The 27,252-nt window shown below is 49.6% G+C and overlaps 3 protein-coding genes across 13 annotated transcripts in view; 1 reads left to right on the top strand and 2 right to left on the bottom strand.

The window, feature by feature from the left end:
* The window catches only part of LOC118504986, a 70,857-nt gene extending 65,467 nt beyond the window's left edge, over window positions 1–5,390 (top strand). For all 10 annotated transcript variants that reach the window (XM_036040148.1, XM_036040146.1, XM_036040150.1 and 7 more), the window contains one exon: window positions 23–5,390. In XM_036040148.1, coding sequence (XP_035896041.1) covers window positions 23–2,409 — 2,387 coding nt within the window. In that variant the 3' untranslated portion in view covers window positions 2,410–5,390. The remainder of the gene's footprint in view (window positions 1–22) is intronic.
* Window positions 5,391–5,986: 596 nt separating this feature from the next.
* Window positions 5,987–16,770, bottom strand: LOC118504998. Its single transcript, XM_036040175.1, has 7 exons — window positions 16,650–16,770; window positions 16,198–16,373; window positions 15,719–16,081; window positions 10,560–10,948; window positions 10,014–10,491; window positions 8,855–9,080; window positions 5,987–8,780 (listed from the first exon to the last, which is right to left on the bottom strand). Exons 3-7 carry the CDS (start codon window positions 16,074–16,076, stop codon window positions 8,399–8,401), a joined length of 1,833 nt encoding a protein of 610 aa, XP_035896068.1. The 5' UTR covers window positions 16,077–16,081; window positions 16,198–16,373; window positions 16,650–16,770; the 3' UTR covers window positions 5,987–8,398.
* A 437-nt stretch (window positions 16,771–17,207) lies between these two features.
* On the bottom strand, window positions 17,208–27,055 carry LOC118505003 (E3 ubiquitin-protein ligase KCMF1-like). Of its 2 annotated transcripts, XR_004905379.1 has the most exons (6): window positions 25,757–27,055; window positions 24,322–24,746; window positions 22,294–22,563; window positions 19,838–20,196; window positions 18,617–19,775; window positions 17,222–18,552 (listed from the first exon to the last, which is right to left on the bottom strand). XR_004905379.1 is itself a non-coding variant. In XM_036040188.1 (5 exons), exons 1-5 carry the CDS (start codon window positions 25,770–25,772, stop codon window positions 19,172–19,174), a joined length of 1,674 nt encoding a protein of 557 aa, XP_035896081.1. In that variant the 5' UTR covers window positions 25,773–27,055; the 3' UTR covers window positions 17,208–19,171. The 2 variants fall into 2 exon arrangements, 1 of the variants encoding a protein (XP_035896081.1); XM_036040188.1 differs by having other exon boundaries at window positions 17,208–19,775.
* Between the last annotated feature and the right edge of the window lie 197 nt (window positions 27,056–27,252).

Here is a 27,252-nt window from a genome sequence, read left to right as displayed (position 1 = left end):
CTGTCTTCTTCCTCCTTCACAGGTCTTGCTGCATCCTGCGAAACGTTGCTAATGTCGGAGATGTCCGTCGCGAACGCACAGCCCCAGATGCTTAACGTGGATGTGCGGTACGAAGGAACGCTTGCCGCGGACCAGCCGGAACCCAAGTCCTTCAAGTTTTTCGTCCCGAGCAACGTGTCGATCGTTACGTGGCGCTTTACCATCACACAGCCCTGTGCGAACTGTACCGACGTTAGCTTCCATGTGCAGGCGAGCGCCCTGCCGACGGCCCGCAATTATCTCCAGAATGCCATCATCTGTCCGAACCAAACGGGTGACGTCAGCATCGATTTCTATCCTCACGAAAGTGCCTGGCATTACGTGGACATGGACTTTATGCGTGAGAATCCACCGACCAGCAGCGGTACAATTGTGGCCGGACTTCACGCCAACGAAACGATCGTCATGTCGGACGCCACAAATCAAACACGGGAGGAACGAAAGCGGGACAGTCCGCCAACGGGCGTGCCCGATCCGCAGAGCTTAGCGTACACGGTGGAGCTGATCTACCATGCGCATGAGGCTGCCCCAGATGCCGCGTCTACGATGACTCCGTCCACCGAGGAAACGACGCGCGAAAGTGTCGACTCTTCGGATGAAAGTGATACGCGGACAGCGGACACCAAGTCACTGCCGAATCGAAGCTTCGACCGCTACCCGGTACTGCGGCAGACGTACCGCGAGTTCTTCATGTTCGACTACGACCTGCTGCCGGACGTGAACGGTACGGTGCCGGTGACGCTCAACCTCACTGCCGGCATCCCTGCCCTGATGAAGTTCGACGTGAACGATGTGTACGACATCGGGGGTACGCTGAGCTTTGCCGTTGCGATGCGGCAAGATCTGAAGGGCAGCCTGATCGATGCACGGCACGAGTCGACCAACGAGCATGCGGGCGTTGTGGCTGAGAAGCTGGTCGACATACAGGAGGAGTTCGTGCCGGAACTGCCAGCAGCAATGACAACCACCACGACCACCACAACGTCCACCACCACGACGACGACCACGGTAGCGCCGAGCAGCACTACCGAGGCGGAGGACAAGGCAAAGCAGTCTGCCGGCAAGGCTAACCAAACGGTTATCGTGTGTCTGAGACTGGAAGAGCCGGGCATTCCTACCTGGCCCGACAAGTGTGTGTACGGACGGCACATCTATCCCGCCGCAATCGTCATCAACAACACGGATGCGGATACGAACACCGGGCTCGTGCACGTCCCATTCCCCGAACCGGGCAGTTGGTACGTTACGCTGGGACTGTTCTGTCACGGATCGGAGGCAACGGCACGATCGACAATCATCGACAGCGTGAAGGACTTTGTACGCTCGTACCGTTCCACGCTGGAGACGATGCGGCCACCGTGTTCGTGCACCGATCGACTAAGCTACTATCGCAGCTGTCTAGCGGATGACGCTTGCCTAAGTTCGCTCAACGAGACGGAAACGCTCAAGATCAAGGAGTGCATCATGGATGCCAAATGTACCGGGAGTCGATCGGATGAGATGGCACGCAAGTTCGAACAGCACCACAAGTACGCCACGGAACAGAGCGTGCAAGGCGGAGTCGCCGACAGTACGTGTAATTCCAGCGTAGTCTTCACCATCTCGTCGAGTCCGTGTGTGGCCGGACGGTGTGGACGATTCGGCCGCTGCTATCACTACATGTCCGGTGGGTTCGTGTTTTCCACGTGTCTGTGTCTGCGGAACTACCGCGGCTGGGACTGTACCGAAGACTCGCAGGTACCGTCGAGTGCTTCGATCCTGCTCGCCTCCCTGATGCTGACGCTCTCCAACCTCCTCTTTCTGCCGAGCATCTTTTACGCCGTCAAGCGCGGCTACCACAGTGAAGCGATCATCTACTTCTTCGCCATGTTCTTCTCGGCGTTCTACCATGCGTGCGATTCGGGCGAGGAGGAGTTTAGCTTCTGTCTGGTGAAGATAGGTGTCCTGCAGTTCTGTGACTTTTACTGCGGTCTGCTCGCCATCTGGGTCACGCTGATCGCCATGTCCAACATACGGCACCAGTTCGTGTCGCTACTGCACATGCTCGGTGCGATCCTGCTCGCGTTCGGCACGGAGCTGAACAAGCAATCGCTCTGGGTGTTTCTGGCACCGGCCCTCACCGGCATCTGTCTCATCTCGGTCAGCTGGGGATTACGCTGCCGGAAGACGAAGCGATGCTTCCCGGCACGAAGCTACCTGGCGCTGTACCTCCCGATCGGCAGCGTGCTCGTCATGGTGGGGCTGGTCTGTTTTGCCTTCCTTCAGACGAAGCAAAACTACCACATCGTACACTCGATCTGGCACATGGTGATGGCGCTCAGCATCCTGTGCCTGCTGCCGGACCGCAAAACGTTCCACCCGAAGTGCTAGCATACGGTGAGAATCTACCTGCTCAACTCGGGCTCACCCTCGACGTCGACACAGTCCCAATCGTCCGGCTCGATGTCGACGTCCTCCACCACGTCGTCCTGCTCGACTGCGGCAACCGTGGCCGCCAGCACCACCACCACCACCACCACCAGCTCCACCACGGCTGTGATATCTCCGTCGTCCCCGGTGTCGCCAGCGGTTCCGTGCACGGTGTCCACGATCACCGACGAACAGGGCGCGGTCGTGCGCCGACACCCGTCCACGATCGAGGAGTGAGTCCCCGGGGTGCAGCACTGCCTACCGCGATTCCGTAGCGATGCTGTGACATTTGTTATCACCGATGTTATACTCTGTCCCCCGCCCCACATGCACACTGTAGCACCCGTGCACTACACTACTAGTAGTATTACTGATAGCAGAGCACTAACACCACACTCCCCTGTTTGATCGTTTGATGTCTTTTTCCCCAATCGAAAATCTGACACTAGATAGAGAGAGTGGAATCGGTCGGTCGAACAACCTTCCCCTACTCGATATGATGTGATGTGTTACGTCTCGTGTTTCTCTCTGCATAGGTGTATGGATGTGTATGTCTCTAAGTGTATGTGTGTGCGTGTATGTATGTATGTGTGCTTGGAAGAATAGGATTGGTGGCCGTTGTTGCTAGCTAGCTACTTAGTAGTAGTACGACATATATCTATATACACAGAGACATGTGAACATTTTAGCTCAAAACTCCATGTGATTCGTCGTCCACATTCCGTGCTATTGGTGATCCTCTCCCGTCGATATAGAGTAATAAGAGACTATTAGAAGCAAAAACACGAAACAAAACCCGAAATCGTGCTCGAACTCACACACACACACTCACACGAAACTAATGTTTAGGGGCTGATTTACACCGATCGATCGACCATTGTTTGATAAACTCATACGTGCCTTGCTGTAGTAGAAGCGAAACCGGAAAGCCCGAACAGAGTTGCTGCGGACATACACACACACACACACACACACACACACACACACACACACACACAACACGTGAAGCCTTTTTTAAGGGATGGGAACTCAACGGAAGAGGAGGATGCATCGAGAGCTAAGGACGGCCATAGTTGATGCAGCAGCCCAGCTCGGAACGGGATACTCTGTCACCGGTTTGATGAAGCTTTTACTTCTCCAACTTCAGCGTCGTTGTTTCGGGTTTTCCTTTCTCTGTGTTGCGTTCCGACTTACGATACGATGCACCGATGCCACCTTCCCGTTTTTCGTACACACTCACAACCCCCTTTTTGCGCACAACCTTTCAACCACTAGGGAACTTGAGAAATGAAACAAACCTAAAGAAGAAAAAAAAACAGAAGATACATAGGCATAAGGATTAGTCTAAGGATAGAGCAGAGCAGCGAGGACGAAAAAACAAAACAGCTAAATGAATGTCACTTTCCCAGTAGTGCAGCGTGTGGAGCGTCGTCAGCAGGAAGAGATATTCAAGGGATGTGACTCCACGATTAGACAAGAGCCTACTATTTACTATGTCGGGTGCGTAGAGCGCAAACTCTTGCAAAGTTTGTATGTCCAATGAAGGAAGGGAGAGAGAGAGAGAACGCACACATTTGATACAAAAAGATAACCCTAAGCTAGCAAAACTGTTCCGGGAAGGAAGAACACTTTGCCAGCCACCTTCTACTCTATTGTATACTGTTGCAGCTCGCACGATTCTTTTTTGGAGCAATAGAAGGAGTAGAAAATCCAACACAACACTTCACATCACGTTTACAGCTTATACGGATAAGAACTTACGAACCATTTACCAGACAGCAACAGCAGAGCGCGAAGACAGCAGGCTAACAAATATTTTGGAAGGGAAGTTCATTTATAGCTAGGCGCAGCACAGCACTTACAGCAGCAAATACAGCGAAACAAAGGATGGCATGTTTGACATGCCCCGTGCCAATCATCGGTGGAACGATGTGGTCAAGATTCAAGATGGCAGCTTTTATACCTTCGTTAGCCGTGCATCACGGACCGCCAGTTACCATAGGATTGTGAATCCGCCATAGAAAAACTAATTTAACGGACAGCCACCAGCACAGTTTCCTTCCTTCGTTCGGTCGTTTGCAACCACAAAACACAAAGCAATTATAAAGACTGCAGCAAGACATTTCGGCGAGTTTTTTTTTTTCTTTTCTGGCTGGTACAAAGTATCGCTACTGTTGGGAAAATGCAGTTGTGAGCAAAGAAAAAACACACCCTCATCTAAATGAAATACCAAAGCTATCGCCTCCGAAGCCACCCTCACTTTCCGGGGGCGAAACCAATAGGATACACGACGAGTAAATAGTGGATGGATGATGATGTAAATGGATGGACAGCAGGAGGAAGAAAGTACATTTTCACTTACAAGTTCCATCTTTTTAAAGTTTACGACACGACGCACACACAGACACTCACACACTGGAAGGGAAAAGGGAAAAACTTTGCACAAACTACTATCAACCTACGAATACGAATAGAGTGTGTGGAAAAATGGGCGGATACTAAGGCGGGTACACCTGTGCCTCGCTGTGCGGGATTCGGATTCGGAAGTCTTCTTTCATGGCGAACAACTATTTCGGTGACGTCAAGGTCATCGTCGTCCACTCATAAGCCACTGGTGCACTCGTCTCATACTTCTCGTAGGCAAAGAGATCTTCTTGAGCGTCCTGCGCTCTGGTGGATTTTCGGGTTTAATGCTTCGTTTCAACCTGAAATACATTTAGATAAATTTAGTTACTGATTGGAACCGAACCACCGTACAACGAGGCACGTGTGTACATAGAGAGAGAGAGAGAGAGAGAGAGAGAGAGAGAGAGGCACCGCACTAAAAGACATACAACTGTAGGAAAGTTGAAGCGGATACTTGAAATCGATCGAAAGTGGGAAAAAATCTATGTGTAATAGCAAACAGCAAAGATCTAATAAACGTTTTCTAATAAAAAAAATATTCCTCGAGTTTCAATTACTTCTTGATAGTAAGAATATCACCCTTGATCGACGACCAGGATCCGGTAGATACGAGATCTCTTCGGCTGCGACGGCTACTGAAAGACCAACTTTCCCTTGGTCGATCAGGTTCTTCACTCGACGGGACCTACCCTACGACTATCAGATCTTTTCGCACACGAAGTCCTTTCCACGTGCAAGCCCAATAGAAGACAAGACCTGTTTCGACGAGGAAGCCTTCTGGAAAGAAACGTGGATGTTAGGTGGATGTGTGATACATCACTATCAATCAGCTCTTCTCTCATCAGTTTGGATTTAATTTTTATTACTTTCCTTTTGGCCCAAAACTAATGGACAGTACGCCGTTTGTCCACGCATCAATAGAACGAAGGTCGGACGGTAACTCAAACATACCCCGCCCTCCCCTCCCCCCCTGCACATTCTTATACCAATACCAATACCAATAAGGACCAATAAGAGAAAAATGAAAGAAAAACCGTTTTCCCCCTTATAAACCGGATTCTAACACGCTCTCGCTCTCTCTCTCTCTCTCTCTCTCTCTCTCTCTCTCTTTTCGGGGGGGGAGGCTATCATACTGGCAGCAAAACGGAAAACCCAATTTATCCTACTAATATAATTTTGTGTCTTTTGTGGCTAACTTTCTTCGCTCGTCCAATGTTTGGTTTACTATTTAATTAGAATCTTTCTGTTTCGCTCTCTCCCGCTAGCACTTTCGATGTCTTTTAATTGGATCATACTAAATTTTCGCTTAAATGCGTCTACTTACTGGAAGTTTGTGTGTTTTTTTTTCTTCTTTTTTTGTTCGGGGGGTGACCTATGGTTTTCTCCTGCTGGTCTGTTCACGATCACCGCCGCACGTGTCTTGCGAGCGTGAGTTCGTGCGTGCACTGAGTTCACTCGTGCGCGCGTGTGTGGTAAAATGTTGTATCCTCATCGATCCTGTAATGGTTTGGAAAATTCTAATACCTTTTTTAACCTACTATATATCACTAGAACTACGAGAGCCCAAACTTTAACGCCGCCCCGAAACGAAACTCAACACTACGGTCGACCGCCGCTCGGTCGCAGCGTCGTTCGCTTCTTTTAGAATCACAAATCTATGTTCCTTGTTCCTAGCAATACTACTATCGCTGCTGCTGCTGCTACTACTGCCTCTCCGATCGGTGCTGCCCTTTTGCCAATCCAACAACAAAAGAAAACTCCATACCGTGGTGCGCAACCAGGTTGCACGTGGCGCCTGATATTTTGCATTCCGTTGCTACCAATCTTTGTATACCTATCTAAAGTTCAATACTTTTCTTTTTAATTTCCGTGTTTTTGTTTTTGTTTTAGATTTGTTTCTCGTAATGGAATCACAGCTGAATCAAATGATTTGCTCATTCATCTTCTCTCCCCCTACTCCACCCCGCAATACGTGCTTGTTTTTTGTCTTGCCGTCGTGCAATCGTTGTATTCGGATAATTAATACCATTTCTTATTGTTAAATTGTTTAGCATTGTTTCCTACGACTCTTAGCGCTTACCGATAGCAGTTGCGGTTTGCGAAATGCGAGAGGTTAGAATAAAACTGGAGGAGCTGTGTCATACTTTGCTAGGTAATGATAAGCTGTTTAAAGCAAAATCGCAAACAAACACACATAAACTATTTAACGCGCCTCTCACAACAGCACGTTGACTGCCACGCTTGGGCTGGTTCTTCTGCTAGTGCACGACGACCCTCTTATAGGCCATGCCATGTATCATCAGAGTTGGATAGGCCAGTGCTCACGAAAGCCCAGATGAGATTTGATATCGAAGCGTAAAACTATATGCTAGGTCCACCATGCACAGTAATGGCCAGCTCTTCGGTTGTTCGGTTGGGTTTTTGTGGAGGGTTTTGTCATTTTAAGTTTAGGCACATTGAACAATTAAAAGTAATACATTACCTAAAATAAGAAGGCAATTATAAAAAAGTATGGTCCTACCCATGCTGAGCAACTTAAAAATATAGCAATATCGAGATAATTGCTTTCACTGCGTTTGAATCTGCGCTGTGGCGGCTAATGATATGATATATGTTTGTACCGTACTCAGTCGTGGCAGTCAACAGGGCGTTAAGAGGTGCGGTCTGTGCTACTAACTACACCGGTGGTCAACATAACTCTCTCTAAAGTACTAAACCCTATTTCTGACCAATCAAATCCGTCAAGCTGAACGAGAAAATAGCATGAGCATTGTCAACTCAGTTCGTGTGGTACCACTTCCGACAGGTTTTCTTCCAAATAAATGGTATCTAACGCACTGTTCAATCACGCGAGGCTTCAGAAGCGTCGTCAGCAAGAGCTCTAATGAGATTCTACTCCAGCAAGCAGACGAGAGTGCAGAGTGCTGCTTGCGTGCAGCCCTCTCGCCTGCTTGCGTAACGGGGCGCGAACTAGAACACCGTTTCTTCTACCAAGTACAATAAGTTATTAAAATTTTAGTAAAGGACGTTTCGTTCGTTATGTTTGAAGGCGAAGCTTAGCTAAGTTTGTTTCGGTTTACGTTTCGCAATATACACGACCGTTCGATGAGAGGAAGCGCGATGTAGCAGACTTAACGTTGCTTGTAAATAATATTCGACTCGTGTGCTGGCTGCTCCCTACCGCCTTCATCACTGGGACAGCGACAGCATTCGTTAGTAACTTCTCGGTTGTCCGCTTGGTGTGGGGTTGCTGCTAGTCTCATCTACGCGAGATTCTGGGGTATAATGTAGATTGAAATGGCTGTGCGTTTCGAGCTGTAATTGTGCTGTAAAGATCATGCCCGAGGCCGGGAATAATGGCCCAGTCCGTCTGTCTGTCATGGTGCACCAGTGTTCCGCGTAGTTCAAATCAAATCTCGGTGGAGCAGTAAACTCTGTGTGTGTGTGTGTGTCAACAAGATGGAAGATCCTCCGATCACCAGATCGACAGGAACTGGCGATAGCGGCGCGACCGTCCCGGCGGTACGGCCACCGGTTTGCGACATCATTGACACTTTTTGCGCTGCTGCAGCTTCAGCTGGCCCACGGTGAACCGTTTGTCCGGGCCGCTGCACACGATCGTGCCGTTGGTGATGTAGTCGTACGCGGTGCGAATTTCGCTTGGCTGCAGATGATGCTGCGAGATCATGCCCCGCAGGGCGCACAGGTCTTTGGTGTAGGAGTAGAAGAAGAGCGGATGGTGTCGGCGCCGAACCTTCACCCGGTCCGCCACGATACCGGTCAGGTACACGTCCTCCAGGTGGAAGATCGGCGTCGAAAGGCTCGCCCGGTACAGCAGCTTGGCCGTCTCGAAGTTCATCAGGTAGGCCGTGCCGGACAGATAGTACGGGTACACGTCCTTATCGTACATGTACGTCGGCGAGTACCTGCGTTGACAGGACATCGAATGTACTACACCCGGGTTTGGCGAGCAAAAGGGGACAGAGCGTCGGCTACATACCACTTGCTGCTGGTGTCACCGATCGGTTTGGCGTCGCAGAACAGGAACCCCGTCAGCAGATGCTTCCCCGGGACGAGCCGGTTTTTCGGTGACTTTACCGCCACCGTGTTGGTGTCGTAGAACGAGATGGCCGCTTTGTACAGGGGAACCGTCCCGCCGAGCAGAACGTGCAGCAGGTTAGGCACGTTGACGAACGTGTCATCATCGCACTTCATGATAAATTTTACTGCAAGGAAAAGATTCGATAAAAAAACAAAACCAGTTCACGGCACAAGGTTCGATCGGTCGATCGGTTCCCGAGCTAAATCGCCCTTAGAATCGGTACATATAGCTAACACTTGCTGAAACAATAAAAGGCCAACCACACCGCCCCAAGCCAAGACCAACAACCGGACGACCTGAACGCAACTCCACTTGCCGTGCTTCCACCAGCTGCTTTGTGCGAGAGAAAGAAGAATAAAACAAAAGTCACACAAGATCTTACAAACTTCGAATCGGTCGGACTGTTCACCACCAGCTTCCGCGCGAGATCGTTCAGCGTTTCGATCACGATGTACTTGCTGGTACGAGCCGTTCCCTGATCACGCTCCCTGAACCACTCCAGCACCAGCTCCGTCACGTTGAACTCGCAGAAATCGCCCACCCCTTTGGGGATTTCCTTCCGCACGTGCTCCAACACGCCACCGGCCTTGCCCGTCTTGCCCACGGTGAAAATGACTTCCCGCTCCATTTTGCCCGCCATATCCGGGCGGAGGTTGTTCTTCAGCCACTCTTCGCCGTGCAGGTACACCATCAGCTTCGCCTCTATGTCGCCGGTGTAGTCGCGCGTTTCCAGCTTAAACTGCAGATACTGCTTCCTGTCGTTGGGTGGACGGCGATCTTGCTCTTGCGGTGCTGCACCAAGCATGGGGGGGGGGGGGGAAACAACAGCGAACATTACCAACACCGCCAGTAGCGATAAATTGGGGCCAGAGCAAACACCGTTGATTGTGGACTCCCTTTCCGCAGGGGACGCAGGGCCAGCAAACCACAGCACTTCTGCCGGCCTGCACGGCTCCGATCGCTCGGGTCATCATCCGGAAACACTCGAATCATCACATCCCGTGTCTTAAGACTAGTGCACCCATCGCCAACCACACCAGCACGATCCCGCACTCACCTTTGCCATCACAGTTGTTGGTAACCCACTTCAGCATCATGATCGTCTTCAGCGTCAGGTTATTGTAACTATCTATAAAGCTCTCCTGTATAATATCACCGTACACTTCGCTTTCGTTGACGATCCGCAGCTGCAGCTCGTCCACCACCTCGTTGGCCGGGTTGAATGCAGGATCGACGTCTGCTCCGCTCGGAAACAGTGCGATTCGTGGTGGCGTTCCTGTAACATCCGACGGGTTGTGCGAACTATCCACCACCGTGCCCTGCGCAGTGGACACTTCCTGTCCGCCGACGCCCAACGGCTTCGTGTCGCTCGCGCTGTCTCCCGGGCCGGGTGCGAGTGACGATCGTTCCCGCTGATGCACGTAATCAGCTTCCGACTGACCGATGAGAAACACGAGCTTCACGTTAATCATCATGCCCGCAATGCCGCCCTCGGTTTGCTCACTGTGACTAGAATTGGATTTCGAGTGAACATTCTGGAACGGGCAGAACAACGATTAACACACCCTTCGGGAGCACACATCGCAGGAGCAGCATCACTTACGTTAGCTTCGGTGCCCTCACCCACGGGTGCCTCACCATCATTATCCTCGCCGTCGGGCACCTTCCACATGTACTCTTTCAGTTCACGGCCGACGGTCGCCTTCGGGTCCAGATATTCGCCGCGCATTCTTTCGTGCAGCCGCCGGAACTGGCCATAGTTAAACTCTCGCACCTTGCCCCACGTTTCGCGGATCGCTTGACGCGCCTCAAATTTACGTGCCGAGGAGCAAACCACAATCAGCAGGAACACCTTCTCACTTTCCTCCACCAGCCCGGACCGTTCCTCGGTGGTGCACACGTTCAGCGGATCGATCAGTGTGGTGTTTTCGTACGGAAGCACATACCCGATCGTTTCCCGCGACGTGTTCAATCCCCAGCCGGCGATCGTACCTAAACCAACGCAACAAACGAACCGCCGTGAGAAAAGGATTATGCATTAGCACACTGACGGCACCAAGAACATCGAACGATCCTCGAAATGCAAGTCGCGATCAAACGGAGAAATATGCTTGGCAATAAAACCGAACGCGCCTTCCCAGTCTAACGCTGAAGCGTGAGCCAGCAGTTCGACAGCTTCAACCCAATTTCAACCAACGCCAAACGGACACTGGCTCGAGTTTTCGCGCGCCAATAAAAATTAACCCCACACAGCCAACCAACCAGCCAGCCAACCAACCAGCCAGTCGATCAGTCAGGACGGCGGCGGCGGACCAACAGCTTCAGCTCAATTGAAACGAGTGTACCCCACATTTTGCCCACAAAAATCTGCCCCCGGCGCAACAAAATCCCTGGCCTCGTCATATGCTGCACACATACATCGCGGCATCTCGGCAATGCAATGGGTGAGGAGGAATGGTGGAGGAGAGAGGGAACCACGACACGATCAATCGTCACACGCGCCTGCCATCCACGCTGCTAGGGAAGATCCTCGCGGCAACAGTATGTGACCGCTGCACGGGTCGATTACTGTTTTCGAACGACTATCGGCGTGACGATCGAAAATGGTCGATCGAGTCGATGAACGGTCGTTGTTCATCTGTTCGTCTCGTACCGTTACCTTAGCTTCTGTTATCGATATTATTACTATTATTTATTGTCCGCCAATGATGGTTTAATAATTCTCTTTTACACTTAAAGGAAAAGCGAGGATGACAGTAGGATTAGGTGGCAAGGGAAGAGGCTTCACGAAGACGGACACGGAAGCTAGCACGGATATGGAAATGCCTATCCTCAATGGTTTCTAGCAAAAGAAGACGGCAACACTCTCCAGTTTGGCCATCACAGTAGAGCCTGGGGGAGACCAGACTACAGCCGCGTATTCCAAGGAGGATCGCACCCAACAGCAGATTCCAAGGAGGATCGCAGATTTCGGACGATAGCCTAATGATCAGAGCCAGTGTTTTATTAGCCTTGCTGATAACATAATCAACGTGGGAACGGAAGGACAGCGTTTCGTCGAACCACACACCTAGATCCTTTACAGAGGATACCCGACGTATAATTGTATCACAGAGAGTGTAACTAAACAAAAAACGAGCACGAGAACGAGAAAACGAGATCACACAACACTTAGCGAGGGGGGACTGGAGTAGGCCATTTTTACGACACCAAACGGAGAAGGAATTTAGTACAGTTTGAAGAAGACAACAGTCAGCAGTCGAGGACACCAGCCAAGCAGACCAGCCAAGCAGACTTCCATATGGTAGGAAAGGAACCCTCATTGGCTGGTTCTGACAAAGACGCGAGTCAAGATGGGAGCAAAAAAGGAAGCACACTTCTTAAGGACAGAGGAAGGGATACCATCAGGACCTGGCGAGTAGGACAACTTGAGCTTAGACAGGGCAGACAGTACAGAGGAAACATCTAACATCATTAAGGGGGAAGACGTCACAAGGGGTGTACGATAGACCGTCAACATCATCGGTTCAGTAATCTACTCTCTGGAGTTAGAGTTCTTAGAGAACCCAGATCGAAGATGTTGAAAAGATATACTCACAGGCCCCTTCTTATCTTCCGTGAGCTAGTGGATCGGGCTTTTCACGGCATTGACTATCCTCTAATGGGTCAAAACACTTCATCTCAGTATGGGCCTAACACGCCTCCACTTTCCATGTGGACAACCTAAAAAGACTTTACGACTTACGGTCGTCCGGTACCATGCTCATGACATGACCAACCCATCGCTAGAAGCGTCACCATCATTTTGATTTTCACCTCGTTAATCTACAAGCTGAAGTTTAGTGCCGATTGCTCAATGCTCAACATTGATCAGCTTTTGATACATCTGCTATAGAGCCTCAAACCTTAGAGACCGTGAGAGTCAAACAATTGTTTAGAGAGCTCAGAATTTCGTAGAAAACGTCTTTCAATAAGCAGAGGCATCTCTGAATCTGGCCAATTTAACAGATTCGACTTGTTAGAGACCTCTAACATTCATCCTGGTAAGGACCTACAAGGAGCTTCATGCTCTCTCTCTCTCTGCCCTCACGCGTGGAGAAATTCTCTCGTGTGTTCATTTCTCGTACGACAAAAGTATCGGCAGCCAAGACAAGCAAAATGAACTTCTTCGAGTTGTGATCGTTCATTTCGTTTCGCGTTTCGAGTGGTCAGAAAATCGGAATACAACTCGCTTGATTGAGGAACCGGGACGTTGCCATCAGTTTCTCTCCCTCTCCCTCTTTCTCTCTCTCTTTCCCGGTTCTCTCGAACTCGCTTTCTTTCTTTCTTCCCGATTCGATGATCCTCACAGCATTGCTGATACTGGACCCTGCTGCTGTTGCTGCTGCTGATGGTGATGGGGATGACGATATCACAGTGGCGTACTGTGGACCAGCGTCGTGCTCGATACAAACCAATTATCCTGCATCTGAGAAAACTGCGCCGTTCCTCGTGTCGTTCGTTCCCACCAACCTCCCCGTCCCCTTCCCCTCTCCCCTGCCGATGTTGTCGACTAAATTGATCGTACCGGGAGGATCTTCATGCTGTGTGCGGTGCAGCAACCTTGGACCCGTTGCGGCGTCGTATCGCGGTTGCTCTGGGGAGATGGTTTCTTGTTTGTCCTACTGCTGCTTGTGCATCGCTTCAATGCGGTCTTTTGACCCTACAGCCCACCGCCTGTGTGCATCGTGTGACACCACCAGCGCTGCGTCCGCCTGTTTTGCGATATTATACGCCGCGGTTCACTGTCGTCGACGTGACGCCAATGGCTGTTACTTCGGCATCGGCATCGATTGGTGGTGTCCCCGCCCCTGTCGCGTCCAGCCGACGGAGAAAGAACGAAGAAACTCCCCCCCAGCCGAGTACCGAGCAGCGGATCTCGGACGCGCAGCAAATCAGTGGTGTGCAAAATGGTATCAATAAAATTAAAAAGTTTTAAATTGATTCCAATCAACGTTTGCCCGTTGACAGGGGGGGGGGGGAGAGAAGGGAAAATATTGACCTCTGCTGAGGGTAGGGCAGGACACAACAACGCGCAGGCGGGGAAGGAGAAGTTGGGACCGGTTGCGGTTGATCGAAGAAATCTCGCCCCCGTTCCGGAACGCATGTTCGCTTCCCTCGCGCCACTAAAAGGGTGGTGCGTACACGCATAAATTCTAATCGCACGCACGCACACTTTTGGGGGTATGTCCACAACGAATTTGGCCAATCACTACACAAAGCCCGTGCGGCCGAAAACGTCAGCAACGCGTGTTTCGCTGGTCCGCCAGCCGGTCCCATTCATGGCTTGGCGCATATTGGGCGTGTTTCGTGACGGTGGCACAATGGCACGATTCATTGATAGAACCGTACCGCGGGCGTGTAATAGATAGACGTGCGCGGACGGAAGCCGACATCGGCGGTCCGATGCGGTCCCCTAGAGATAGTGACAGAGCGTGCGCGTGTCTCCGGCCCAAGGGAACTCTTTCGGTCGTCAATTGGACGATTACTAATCGGGGCCGATCGTAATGATTTGAGGGGAACGCAGTTTTATCAACGAATTGGTTTCAAATTCATTTGCTTGATGGGACTACTTCCTGTGGGCGCTGCACACGGAACAGGCAGAAAAAAAAAAAGTGGCCCGTGTTCCCGCCGCGCTCCTAAACGAACCAATCAAACATCGTTTGGGCTGAGAATAGTTCGCCGTGTTTAGCTGCCCGGTTATAATCGACATGATTTAGTGCAGGAAGGACAAAAGGACAATGAGCAGTTAGAGTGTGGCATTGGGAATGTGTGGATGACGCTGTGGAAGAAATGGGCTGCTGATCTTGGACATTTTTCTTGCCACTTTAGCGCGATCAAGTTTAAGCGATTTCCTGACCAGTAACACGTGAAAGGAAAATTCTTCCTACCCGAGCGCTTCACAATGCGTCCGAAAACTTTGACTCCTTTGTCGGGTCGGTCGGTCTCCGAATGTGGGCCCACTAGTGCCCAACGCTACCTTCTTCCCATGACGCTCATGCTAATTCGGAACATGCTCGTATTTCGCCAATTGAATCAATTGAAATTCGTTGAATTCAATTCTCCCTTTTTTTTCGCCGTCTTGCTGCGGCCTCACCGGTGAAATGTACGTGCGTTCAGCAGTTACGAATTCTGCCATTTTCGTCTGCCTTCTTTTCCGATCAGCGGCGTTACAGCGGGGGACCCCGCTAGCTTCAGGACACGATCGTTCCATCTTGGCATGCTGGGGCTGGGGTCTCGTGGGCGCGGGACATCACATTTGCATAATCAAAACTTGCAAATGTCGAGCCGTCTAGCCAAAACATAGCATTCACCTCAATCGTCCGGCCTAATAGACGCGAGGGTAATGGCCGCCGGATTGTCCGCCTGCTTCAAATCGTTTTTTTTTTTTTTTGGTCGTATTCCTTGCCGATCAAACGCCCGGGACCCCGAGTATGGGTTGGCGCGAGCAATGTCAATGATTTTCTCAATCAACTTTCGAGGCCAAAGTAATATTTACGACCGGGACCGACCTGCCCTGCCTCGATGCACGTTCGGGTGAAGATAATTCGAGAGGTCCAGCGAGGTAACCAATCGCTTTCGCCAATCTTTCGCTCTGCCTTGGGGATGTGTGCCAAAATTAGCGCACACACACACACATAGTGAATCAACGTAACGCATGAGAATGTCCCTTCCGGAATGCCGGTTCGGGTGTTTGGGTGTTTGGTTCGATTGATTACTTACCCACACGTCCCCGGTCGTTGCCGTTCGAGATGCTGCCCATCCACAGGGTGACGATCACGCCGAATGCAATAATGAAGAGAAATATTTTGTTCTTAGTCGAACCACGGCTGTGTCGGTCACCGCGATCCATCGGCGTGATGTCGTACAACCGCTCGGTCTTGCGGCACGTCTCGTCCAGCAGGGTGGTGCTTTCCGTATCATTGCTCGCGGAACTATTGCTTCCGCCGTCTATGTCTTGAAAGCGTCGGTAAACATCGCCACTGCCGCCGTTGAAGCTGGTTCCGCCGGCGCTGTCAATATCCACCGCACTGTCGAACCGTTCGTTCCAATCCACCTGCACGATGCTTTGCGCGTACATTATTTCTGCAATACATTATCACTCTTCATTAGCATCTACTCCATTGCCATTGCCGGTGCGCACACAAAGGCGCCGGAGCCTGTGAACATTCGGACCAAAGCCCCGCGTGTGTAGCTCGTACCTGGCTTCGTCCGGTCGACGGTCGACGTGTAGTGAAAGGACACTCCAAGACACTGCGGTAAACTTTTAACACAAGCATCGAAAACGTAGCGAGTGGCTCATACTGAACAGGGATGGTGGTTAACAGCAATGTCTGTGCATTTCACCGAAGCCGGAGGACCGAACGCTAAAGCCGTACTGTTCGGAGGAGAATAGCAAATAAAATCATATTATTGTACGAACAACTTTCTCCGGACATGTATCGTGTGCTCCTAAAATTCCTTATCACGATACTGCCATAAATATAAACTATTCGACCAAGTGCTTCCCTTTCATACCCGTACCCATCTGCGGTGGTAATGAAAATACTACGTTTCATACTTTCTACAACCAGCAATTGGTTGCAGGACAAAGAAGAATTAGTGCTTGCACCTTTTCCTCAAATATTTATTACTTTATAGTAGTGAAATTTACCTTTTCTCCTGCTTTAGAAGCTTGCTGTTTTGACCGACACTTTCGTTTGTTTTGACAGCAGCCGTAATTCTTCCGCTGTCAAATGGCCGCGTCGAATCAAAAATACCCAATTAACCGATGGGTGCACAGTGGGCTTTATGTTGATAGTGGGCATAGAAATCTGGTCATAATTACGATCATAATAAACGAAAAATATTATTTTCTTTAATTTCTTTGCAATAACTTTATATTGTCAAGGAAAATATGTTATTTAAACTTTCGCTCTCCGTCACACCAAAAATTCACACAACAGATGGCTGTTTGTAAGAAAAATGACACAAAAAACAAAAACAAAAAACAAAGTTTGACACCCTTGCAACTCGAGATAATCAGCTGGGTAAAGGCAGATGCAAAATAAGTCTTTTGTATGTTACTAACAGTACACAGTGTAACATGTGTCTTTCATACTAGATCGATAGTAAACTGTTAAACCAAAACATTCACTTACCCCAATGAAAGTTCTTCCACGAGATGGCACAAACGGTGGTTCAAACTCAAACACACTCACTTCCTGCCAAATATTTTTTTTCCTATGTCTTGCTTTATTTTCAACATTGAAATATTACTTGTTTTTTGTTGTTGTAATTATCGATTGTTTTTAAAATTTAAATTTCTATACAAGCGCTAGATAAATATACTTTTTTGTTGTTGTTGTTGTATTCAGAACCATGTATGAATTCTCAGCTGGGAAAATAGTATGATAATGAAAAAGAGAAAGAAAAAAATCACCAACAGCTTCACAGGTTATTGGCCGCCGGTTCGGTGTCCACTTGTACCGAACCGAAACCATCGCACAACAGAACGAGTAAACCGATGAGCAGCAAAAAGCTTTCTTCCAACTACCAGGCATGTGACATTACAATGCCTGACCAACGAATTATTAAACGAGAAGAAAATTATACATGTACATACGCGCCTTTTTCCCTCTGTGCAAAGGAGACACACACTAAGCTCGAGTGTCGAACTAATCCTGCGACAGGAAGCGTACACCCAGCTTAAACCGGCTCGAGCGAAACTAAACTAATTGCTGCTGTTTTTTGTCGTACTGTGGCATTGGATGTGCAATTTGCTTACGTTTTGTTGTAATGAGGTGTAATGCAATTCTATAACTGAAATTTTAAGAAATATCCAACAAACACGACTATGAATGGCCTCTCTTTCTCTCTCTCCCTGTCTGTCTTTCTGACCCCCCCCCCCCCGCGAACGATATCTCAATCACTTGCGTATTTTGCGCACACAAATTCACTGTTCGGTTCCTGCCTCAGGCTTCAGGTCCATCGATTTACGGCCTAATTACTAGTGTGCTAAGCTTATCGGGGTATCTCAGCTTGGCATGGTGCTCGTGTACGAGTCGTATGATTTCTTTTGCGCAATGATTAATGATTTATCCATCATCGATTTTATTTTTCCTATCTTTCGAAACGTTACCGCGTTCCACACATCAGCATCCGCACAAGAATCGGAAAGTGTCTTAGCTGAACCGCAACTAAACGGTCGTATCAGCCACCGCGTGCTTGGCTTGTACACGTAAAGTTCTCCACCGACTAATTTTTCGAGCTCGAAGTACAGCTTCATTTAACCAAAAAGTACAACCAAATTTAAACAATAAAAGATGATCGCTGCGCCAAAGCAACGTGTCGCATCATGCACCCAACGACCAAAAGAACCGAATAACCGAGATGGATGGATTAATTGTTTATCTTTTCATGTTTCTTCTGTAATTGAAATGTAGCGTCCTGTGATGGTGGCGAAACCCACGCGCACGCAGCACACAGCTTCTTCCTGCAACGAACAGTTCATCCAACGTCATCCCACTAACTAGTTCGCCCAACAATTTCGTATCCCGTGTTAGGTGTTCCATTCCCTTATTAGAAAGATAGCTATATTTAGTTTAATGTATCCTCTGCTTGGTGGCATGAATTCCTTACCTCCGATGCTCTATTTATCCACCGTTAGGAGAGCTAGGTATTAACCTCGTTCAACGTTTGCTTTTGCGCCAAATCATTTCAAATCATTCTATATCTGCCTTTGTTGTGGTTTGTTTCTCGTTTCTTGTTTTTTTTTTTGGTGATCACACATAGTAATAATTTTACGTTCTGTTTACGCAGCTCGGCTCCTTCCGCCTTTATGTTTTTACACACTCACACACGCACACACGCACACACACACACAAACACACCTGTAGGTGAGGCCGGCGCATCGTTCCATACTTGCCCCACTCGCCACACGCCCTTCGCTCTAAGCTACATTCCTATAAATTAGTTCCCTTTACAGTCGGTGCGGAACTTGCCTTGCTTTGCTTGCTGCTATCGTCCCCTTGCACCGAATCGTTCCATGGATTAAGAGACAAATAGATAATGTGGGTTTTCTGCTTGTGTTGTGACTACTACTGCTACTACGGCTGCTGCTGCTGCTGCTTTTTATGCTGCTCCTGCTGCTCATGTTTGCTAAATAACTTATACCATTTCCCCAACCAAACGACACTACCTAGAGTCGGGCACGTGATGCTGCTGCTGCTGCTGCTGCTGCTGCCTCGAGGACACCGACGTGGAAGTGTTCGACGAAGAGTTTGCCTGCTTCAGTTCACGGGCTTTGGCTGCATTATTGCCGACTCCGCCGCCACCACCACCACCACCGGACGGCGGCGTTTGACGGGACGCTCTGCGCTCGACTGGTCCGCCACCAACACCACCACCGGCACCGCCCGACTTGGCTGAGCTTGCTCCTTTCGCTTTGCCGGACCCGGCATGCCCACCACGATGTCCCAACGGATGCATCATCACGTTCGGCGCATCGTCATTCGAACCGCCGTTGGCGGAGGCATCGGCACCGTGCTTGAAACTATCACAATTTCCATCCTCCTTGCCGTAGTTACTGTCCGCCGTTGTAGCACCATCCTGCAGCAGCTGCTCACCACCCGTCTCGCCGCCGTCCTCGTCCGTGGGTAGCCTTTTTACACTACTGTTAACGGTACTGCTGCCTAAATTCATTGAACTCAACTCATCGGACAGCTCCTCGTCGGCGGCTTTGTTGAACGGCTGCACGTTCGCGATGGTTGATAACATTAAAGCTTGAACAAACTGTGATCTGCAAAGAGGATGCGCGTGAGAAACAGCAATGCTTTCTGCTTGCTCATCCTTTCAACTAACCTGTCCGCTCGGTCACGTCCCAGCTGCGTTTGTTCGGCATCGTCCATGGTCGGTACCATGAAGCGGGCCATCAAGAACTGCGACTGCTGCGCACCGGAACCGGCGCCGGAGCCACTTCCGATCGAGCCCGGTACATTGCAGACGCCGACGCCGGTGGACACCATTGGCAGCGAGGAGGAAGCGGCGATCGGTCCACCATCGCGCCCACCGCCGGCATTCAGTGTGATGATTGTATGGTTCGGATTGGCTTGTGTCGCACCGATCGCATTGTTGTTGACACCGGTTGCGTTCGGGGCGGAGGACACGACGGCCGGTTGCTGCTGTCGTCTTGGTAGCCGTTCCAACTGTTGACGAGCGGCCTTGAAGAGGAAAATGAGAGACGGAAAAATGTAACGAAATTGTATCAAACTGGGAGTTTTGCTGCACCGGGCAGAAGAGATGCGGTTAATGTATTAAAATTTCCAATATCACTAATTCGATAGTAATTTAAATTGCTTCGGTCAGATACTTAAAAAATCTATAGAAAATCAGGAACCCCCGTCTCAACCCGTCGATAGGGTACAACACCACCTTTGTTTACGAAACCTAGCAACGCAAAATCCAGTCTAGAAAGCTCCTATTCGGCATGACATCCTACATACAACAAGGGTTCTAAATTTAGGGTAGCAGCCAAAACCCACCGACCAAATTCCCCACCTTTTGCCCTGAGCGCACGTTACGCTTTAGCCATAACACCATAAATCGATCGAAGATGAGCATGGACAAGGAAAGGAATTGGCCAGAGATTATATTATACCAACAACAGAAAAAAAGGAGTGACACGTTACAACGATTTTAAAACTAAAGGACCTATGACGATCTATTAATTGGTGTGATGTGATGATGATTGTGGGGTTTAAGGGGAACAAACGGAAACATAATAATTAGCAAACAATCGCAATTACCGTGGTAAACAAACTGGCGTACAAAATGAGGAACGTGTAACAGAAAAAGGCTACTTCAAGAAGCAGGGCCCAGGGATGGCGCCAAAGCTGCACTACGATTGTTTCGTACATTGTTCTCATTGCATCGCGCTCTGCTGCTTTGATATGGCCGCGTTGCTACTAACACGCGCACACGCGCCTCAACATAAAATACCGATAGATAAAGCGGACAGCGCGAGCCGCTGGTTGATAATCGATGTTACTGCGAACGGGTTCGCTCACACTGCACCCTTCCGATGCTTCTTCATGCCACCGAAAAACATACAATGATGCGAAGATTGTTTTTTGATTGTTGCAAACAGATGTTGGGGATGTGTGTGCAGACACGAAACGCCAAAGTACAGCGCACCACTACCAGGGTTCGCTGGTGGATGGTGGTAGTAGTGACAGCAGTGGTAGCACTAGTGGCAGTGGTATGGATGAAAGATTTACAAAATACACTATTTATGAGATGCAACGAAAGAATTTGCCCTTAACAATCTACCAAAAACGCAATCGGAGGTATCGCGGGCAGGTGTGCGCCTGGAACGAGGTTGCGACGCGCTCTCGTGCTGTTGCCACCACCGGAATGCATCGGGAATGCACCGCAATCGCGAGCGAAGTTTTGTCCCCACACACGTAGAGTATATGTTTGGTGCTTGCACAAATAATTTGCTTCTGCTCCTGGTTCGCCTGGTCGGTTTCGGATGCGATTATCCGAGCGCGTGGATGCTCTATTTTGAATTTGGCTGCTACTCGGCCCGTGTCACTTGCCGCGCGCCCGTCTCGTCTGCGTTGCCGTTGCACACCACAATTTACACTGCACTCTCCCCCGTTGGGCGATATGCAACGAGCACGGAGTGCGAAATACAATCCGAGCAAGCCGTGGAAAATACCACAGCGACAGCTTCCCAATGCCAACTGCAAACAGTGAATTTTTGGTTTGTTCGAACCAACAACGGTTATGGAGCTGCAAAACAAAGCCTGTTCACACCACCAACACCGCCCACACAACAGGTTTCGTCGTTTACGGTATTAAGGACGACGTGCCAAAGCACTGCCGAAATGGGGTTTTCGCGCTCGGGTCGTCGTGTGTGTCGGCGGCGAGTTTCGTCTGGCTGGTGGAAGCTAAATCCAACGGACTGGCGGCCCGGCCCGAACACCAATACACCGCCAATCGCAGCTCGTTGTGTAATTTTCGGTGCGCGAATTCGACCAACATAGCGGTCACTTTGCGCAGTTTAGTTTTAAATTTAATACACTAACGCGCTTTCCTTCATCTGTGCCACCAGCCGGAATACGGATGGGAGGCACGAGCGAAGGAGCTACTTCTGGCGTCTGCTAGCGAAAGGCGATTTAAGTTCGCACCCTCCTGTGCTCCTCCAACGAGCTTCATACAGAATCAGCTGAGCTTTGTTTACAATGATCGTACAGCCCTAACCATCCTACCGACACGCTGTGTCCCATCACTGTTCGCACACACAAAACACTTACGGTGACTTGCTGTCGCTCGAGCTGAATTTGCATCTGTAGTTGCTGCAACTGGGATGGTTGCGGTGCTCCTCCGCGGCGAACATTCGATAGCTGCTGCAGTAGTTCCGCGATCGGGTCTACCGATTCTCTGCCCGACGGCGACAGCGTGGACAGACCTCCGCCGGACGAGCTGAAGTGCATGTTGGAGCGGCGCGATCGTGGCCCACCGAGCGCACGTCCCGAGTGGGGCATTCGTCTGACTCCTCCATGGCGGATCGCTGATGGCTCATCGTGCACGGGACGAAAGGACAATCTTTAGTCAAGGAAACATCACTAAAAAGAATGAACGGTTATGGCTGTAGGGAAATGCTTTAGTTAGTGAGACTTTCGATCTTTATCTCCTGTGGCTATGTCTTTTTTGCGCAACTGTTGTTATTGAAAAAAGTATTAAATGGCCTTATTCAGGTAATCGTTCTCCAGTACGCAGGACTGGCTATCCAAAAACGATGTTTAAACAAACATCTTGCAAGAATACTTGTTCAATTCATAGGAGGTTAATACAAACACTCCAGAACCATTTCGTCGATATTTTTCGTCCCTGTCTTCTCTCGGTTTGATTGCCATACCGAGCCACCAGGACATGCCTGTCTTATGTGCTATCGAATGAACTCCAAGTGCAACTGAACACTTGAAGCTTATAGACTCTATCGAGATGCTGCATTAGATTGTTTCTGTCGATTTTTGGCAGTAGCAGACCATTTCATGATTGTCGTAGCTTTTCCATTAAAACTTGTTAGACGCTCTTCTAATTTTCTGTAAGCATGAGATGCATTGCCCTTTAGAGTATATGTTTGGGTTATTGCTGTACGTCGTTTTTCTTCCAAAAATTTAAGATTTTTCAGGCTGATCTTATAAGATTTTGTTTTGTTTCATCAGGCGCTACAACCGCTTTGTGGTCTTGGCCTGCTGCAACAATCCTCGATACCGCTCACGGTTTAGCACCGTCGTCTGCCGATCCGTTATCCCGGCCGTTCTGACGGACGCATCAACGCCATCACTCCATCTCAATTTGGGCTTACCACGCCGTCCACACGGACAGACGGCCTAAAAGGACTTTACGGGCTGGGTCGTCCGGTGTCATTCTCATGACGTGACCAGCCCACCGGAGCCTGGCTAGTCTAATTCGCTGCACGATGGTGAGATCATCGTACAGCTCGTAGAGCTCATCATTGTAGCGGCTCCTCCATTGTCCTTCCACACATACGGGTCCAAAAATCCTTCTGATCATCTTCCTCTCGAACGCGGCTAATAGGGCTTCGTCAGTTTTGGACAGAGTCCATGTCTCAGAGGCGTATGTGAGTACTGGGGACTATAAATGGTCTGTACAGTTCTAGCTTCGTCCGTCGCGACAGGTATTTAGAGTGGAGAAGTTTCCTCAGGCTGTAGTATGACCGGTTGGCAGCCAGCACCCATGCGCATAACTCAACATCAATGTTGTTGTCGGTGCTGACTTTGGACCCCAGATAGGTGAAGTTTTGGACGACTTCAAAGGTGCGGTCTCCTATCTGTACATCACCCCTGCGTAAATCAGTGTTTGTTAGCAGGACCGCTGGTGGTGCCACCATTATTTTGGTTTTTGCCTCGTTAATCTCCAACCCAAGGTTCTGTGCCGCACGCTCGATCCTTTGATAAGCTTCTGCTACATAAGAGAGCCTCAAACCAATGATGTCTATGTCATCAGCGTATGCCAGGATCTGGATTGACTTATAGAAGATGGTCCCCGAAGTTTCCACCTTCGAGTCGCGGATGGCTCTCTCTAGCGCCAAGTTGATCTTATGAGATGCCCATAGTCTATTTGATCCTGTATATACTTAGCTATTGTTTACTACCTTGGTATTATACACAGCTAGTCCTTTCTACTATGCCAAATTCTTTCTCACGGTTAAAATACTTCTCTCTCTCTCTCTCTCTCTCTATCTCTATCTCTCTCTTTAAACTCGATCGAAATTCTCGGGGAAAGTCTTAATCATCAAAATTTGAAAAGGATATCAGAAACGAGATGAGATCCCGGGAACCGCTCCGGTGCTCCAGACTTAGATGCCGTGCAAAATCGTCCGTCACAAAGTTCGGCTCGCCACCGGGCAGTGCAGCACAGACCGGACAGACCACCTCCAGCCCGGTATCGGTGTGTTCCGCGCTGACGTGCTCCAGCAGTGCCGAATCGCTTAAGCCCATCCGCTTGCAGTACGGACAGGTGAAGGACTGTGGCTGATCGGCCGGCAGCACCTCGCCCCCATAGTACAGCTCAAAGTCGGACTGCGTCAGTATGCACTGCATCGGGTGGTCGGTCGAGTGGCGGGTTGTGGTCGCGCCCTCCTCATAGCAGGTCGCGCACAGATCGTAATCATAGCAGATCAGACACTTGTACCGTCTTCCACGGAAGTTACTTTTCAAGCACGAATCACAGCTGACTCCTAGGATTGATAGGGAGAGGGAGAAGAACGAAAAGAGAGAAACAAACAAAAAACAGGTATTAATTATTGGCAAATGTTCTTTGCACAATTGTTTCGCCCCTCTTTGTAGGGCGCGAACGTTGCGCAGTGTTTTGCGAAGATTGTCTGCTGTCGGTGTGTTGCTTCGCTTCGTACGGAAACAGAAGGACGGAACCCGATGGCCCCAATCCGACAGCATCGATCGGCCTGGTGGTGTGTTTATTTTACAGCACGCCATGTCATTTCGCGACAGCAAACGGGGGATGGCACACTGAGTCAGCCCACCAACACACACACACACACACACACACACACACACACATGCCCCTTGCTCGATTGATGGCCGATGGACATTAGAGCCGTACGCAGCAGTGCACAGTGTGCAAGGAAAATAAATCCGCTATATTTAGCACAAAGAACTCATTGCTCTAGACAGGCGAGGCGAGTGTAGGTACTTCTGCTCGATCTGACCATGCATACAGCAAACGGTCGCTTCCTCTCGGATGCAGTTGGCCGTACCGCGCAGAAGAGGTCATCTATCTATCCAGGTCATAATATGCGCGGCGATTCCTTCCGCACAAATGTGTAGAGCAGTTGAGACCGTCCCGGGAATCCGACCGGACAAGACAATGTCATTCCGCTACAACGTCGCCATTTCCTTGTCAGTCCTGTACGGTGATGGGTTGGGTGGGTGTACCATCTACAAAAACAAATAAAACCATCGCGACCGGAAAAGGGATTCTGTCCTCTTCCTTGACCATTGGGGCAGCCACAATATGTTAAAAGGTGCAAGTGTGGCTCGGCGGATGTGTGTGTGTGTGTGTGTTTTTAATTTCCTTCCTTTCAGTCATGGCACACCGGGATTCCGCTTCTGAAGTTCGCACGAAAACGAAAGGGCAACAGATCGCAACAACACACATCTTGTAGAAGAACATTTCTCGAGCAAGTACTAGCCTCTTGCCAGTGGATTGATGGTTAGCAACGAATTTTACCTTCATGGCGACTCATTATTTTTCACTCCTAGGCCCCGGCACCAAAGCACACACTACTCGGTAACAGCAGAACAGAGAGACGCACACACACAGCCGACCAAACGCGCACGCACACACCACCAGCAGAACGAAGGCGAACCAATGCAATTCTTCACTCGCGCGCGCACACACTAGCGAACACTTTTCACTACACTCGCAGCGGCACACTACCACGGCCTACTAGACCCTTTACAGGGGGCACTGGGAAAAACGTGACAAACCACCAGCCGCGTTCCGTTCGCCACCTTCCTTCCGGGCTTGGCTGTCTGCTGCCGTCTGCGTTGTCACGATAAAACCAAACACGGACACAGCGCGACTTGTTTTCGCTGTGAACTACACTACCTTGCGCCGTGACACCGACAATGTGATCGATAGTGGAGCGGATTACTAACCACCCTTTCCGTGAAGGGGGACTCCCGTTTCACTGCGCGACAACTTGTGCGATCCTCCCACCCCACACTCCCTTTTGTGGCTCTAGCTGGCACCTGCGACACACCGATTTGACACAATTTTCGGCCACAGATAAATGCACACAATTTGGTCGCTGACGGCTGTAGTGTGTGGTTTCAGTAGTAAACACACATACCCGTTGTACGGCACACGCAATACCTATATGCACACACGTTCTCTCTCTCACACACAGCCTCATGCACAACACGCACACCACAGCGCGCAATGGCCTGCTAAGGAAAACTATTCACATAATCGCTTGGTATGAAATCTTTTTTTTTTTTTTTGTTGCTTAGCCCCCCCACACTCGGTGTGACCCACCACTACACCTCCAACTGGCGCTATTGGTTTCGTTGTACAGCAATGCTATGCATCCACATCCACCAGGCCTATTACTAACTCGGCAAGGTTTGTTTCTTTTCCACTTTAATGTCGGTTCGGAAAACGGACGACGGAGGGTCCAATGGCATTGGAGGTGTTTTTTTTTCTTTCCCCCTTCTTGCCACTGCTCTGCTTTCGGATGAAATTGGAGAGCGACGGACTTTTTCACCTGCTTTTCTTTTTCCCTTCTTTCACTAGCGAATGGCTACGATATGGCGATTCTTCCGGTTTCGGCGCAACCCGCGAGCAACGGTGATTGACGAATTGAATCTTTAACACGGTACGGAAACAGGCTAGAAAGGAAAATCTTGTACAGTTTTTTCTTTGCTTCTGCTGGACGAGAAAACCATTCCCTTGCCCGTGATGACTCTCTGCTTTGGCTACACTCGCACTTGGATCCCGAAATAACACCGCGTCTACACCAACTGACAGTCGCCCGGAGCTGTCAAAATGCGGACATGGATCGGAATTGACACATCTTTTTCACCACTTTCGGATTTTGTACTCTTCCAACCATAATTACAAGTCGTTCTGTGAGTTGCATTTCTTCTTCTATAACTGCATACATCTCATTTGGGAACGTAAAACGATAAAAAGTGAGATATCTTTATTATTTTTTATTTTCT

Source organism: Anopheles stephensi, chromosome 2 (assembly GCF_013141755.1).
Source record: "Anopheles stephensi strain Indian chromosome 2, UCI_ANSTEP_V1.0, whole genome shotgun sequence".
In the NCBI taxonomy this organism is placed as follows: Eukaryota; Metazoa; Arthropoda; class Insecta; order Diptera; family Culicidae; genus Anopheles; species Anopheles stephensi.
This window is presented reverse-complemented; position numbering and strand designations above follow the sequence as displayed.

Excerpts from the sequence above, each read along its gene's own strand:
- LOC118504998 (XM_036040175.1), bottom strand. The coding sequence starts at position 16,076 with ATGTACGCGCAAAGCATCGTGCAGGTGGATTGGAACGAACGGTTCGAC. Across the intron at positions 10,949-15,718 it reads CAACGACCGGGGACGTGTGG|GTACGATCGCCGGCTGGGGA; the intron begins GTAAGTAATCAA and ends GCGTTGGTTTAG. Across the intron at positions 9,081-10,013 it reads CAACAACTGTGATGGCAAAG|TAAAATTTATCATGAAGTGC; the intron begins GTGAGTGCGGGA and ends TTTTCCTTGCAG.
- LOC118505003 (XM_036040188.1), bottom strand. Across the intron at positions 22,564-24,321 it reads GGGATCTCATCTCGTTTCTG|GATGAGCCATCAGCGATCCG; the intron begins ATATCCTTTTCA and ends CGTCCCGTGCAC. Across the intron at positions 20,197-22,293 it reads TCGAGCGACAGCAAGTCACC|GCCGCTCGTCAACAGTTGGA; the intron begins GTAAGTGTTTTG and ends TTCCTCTTCAAG.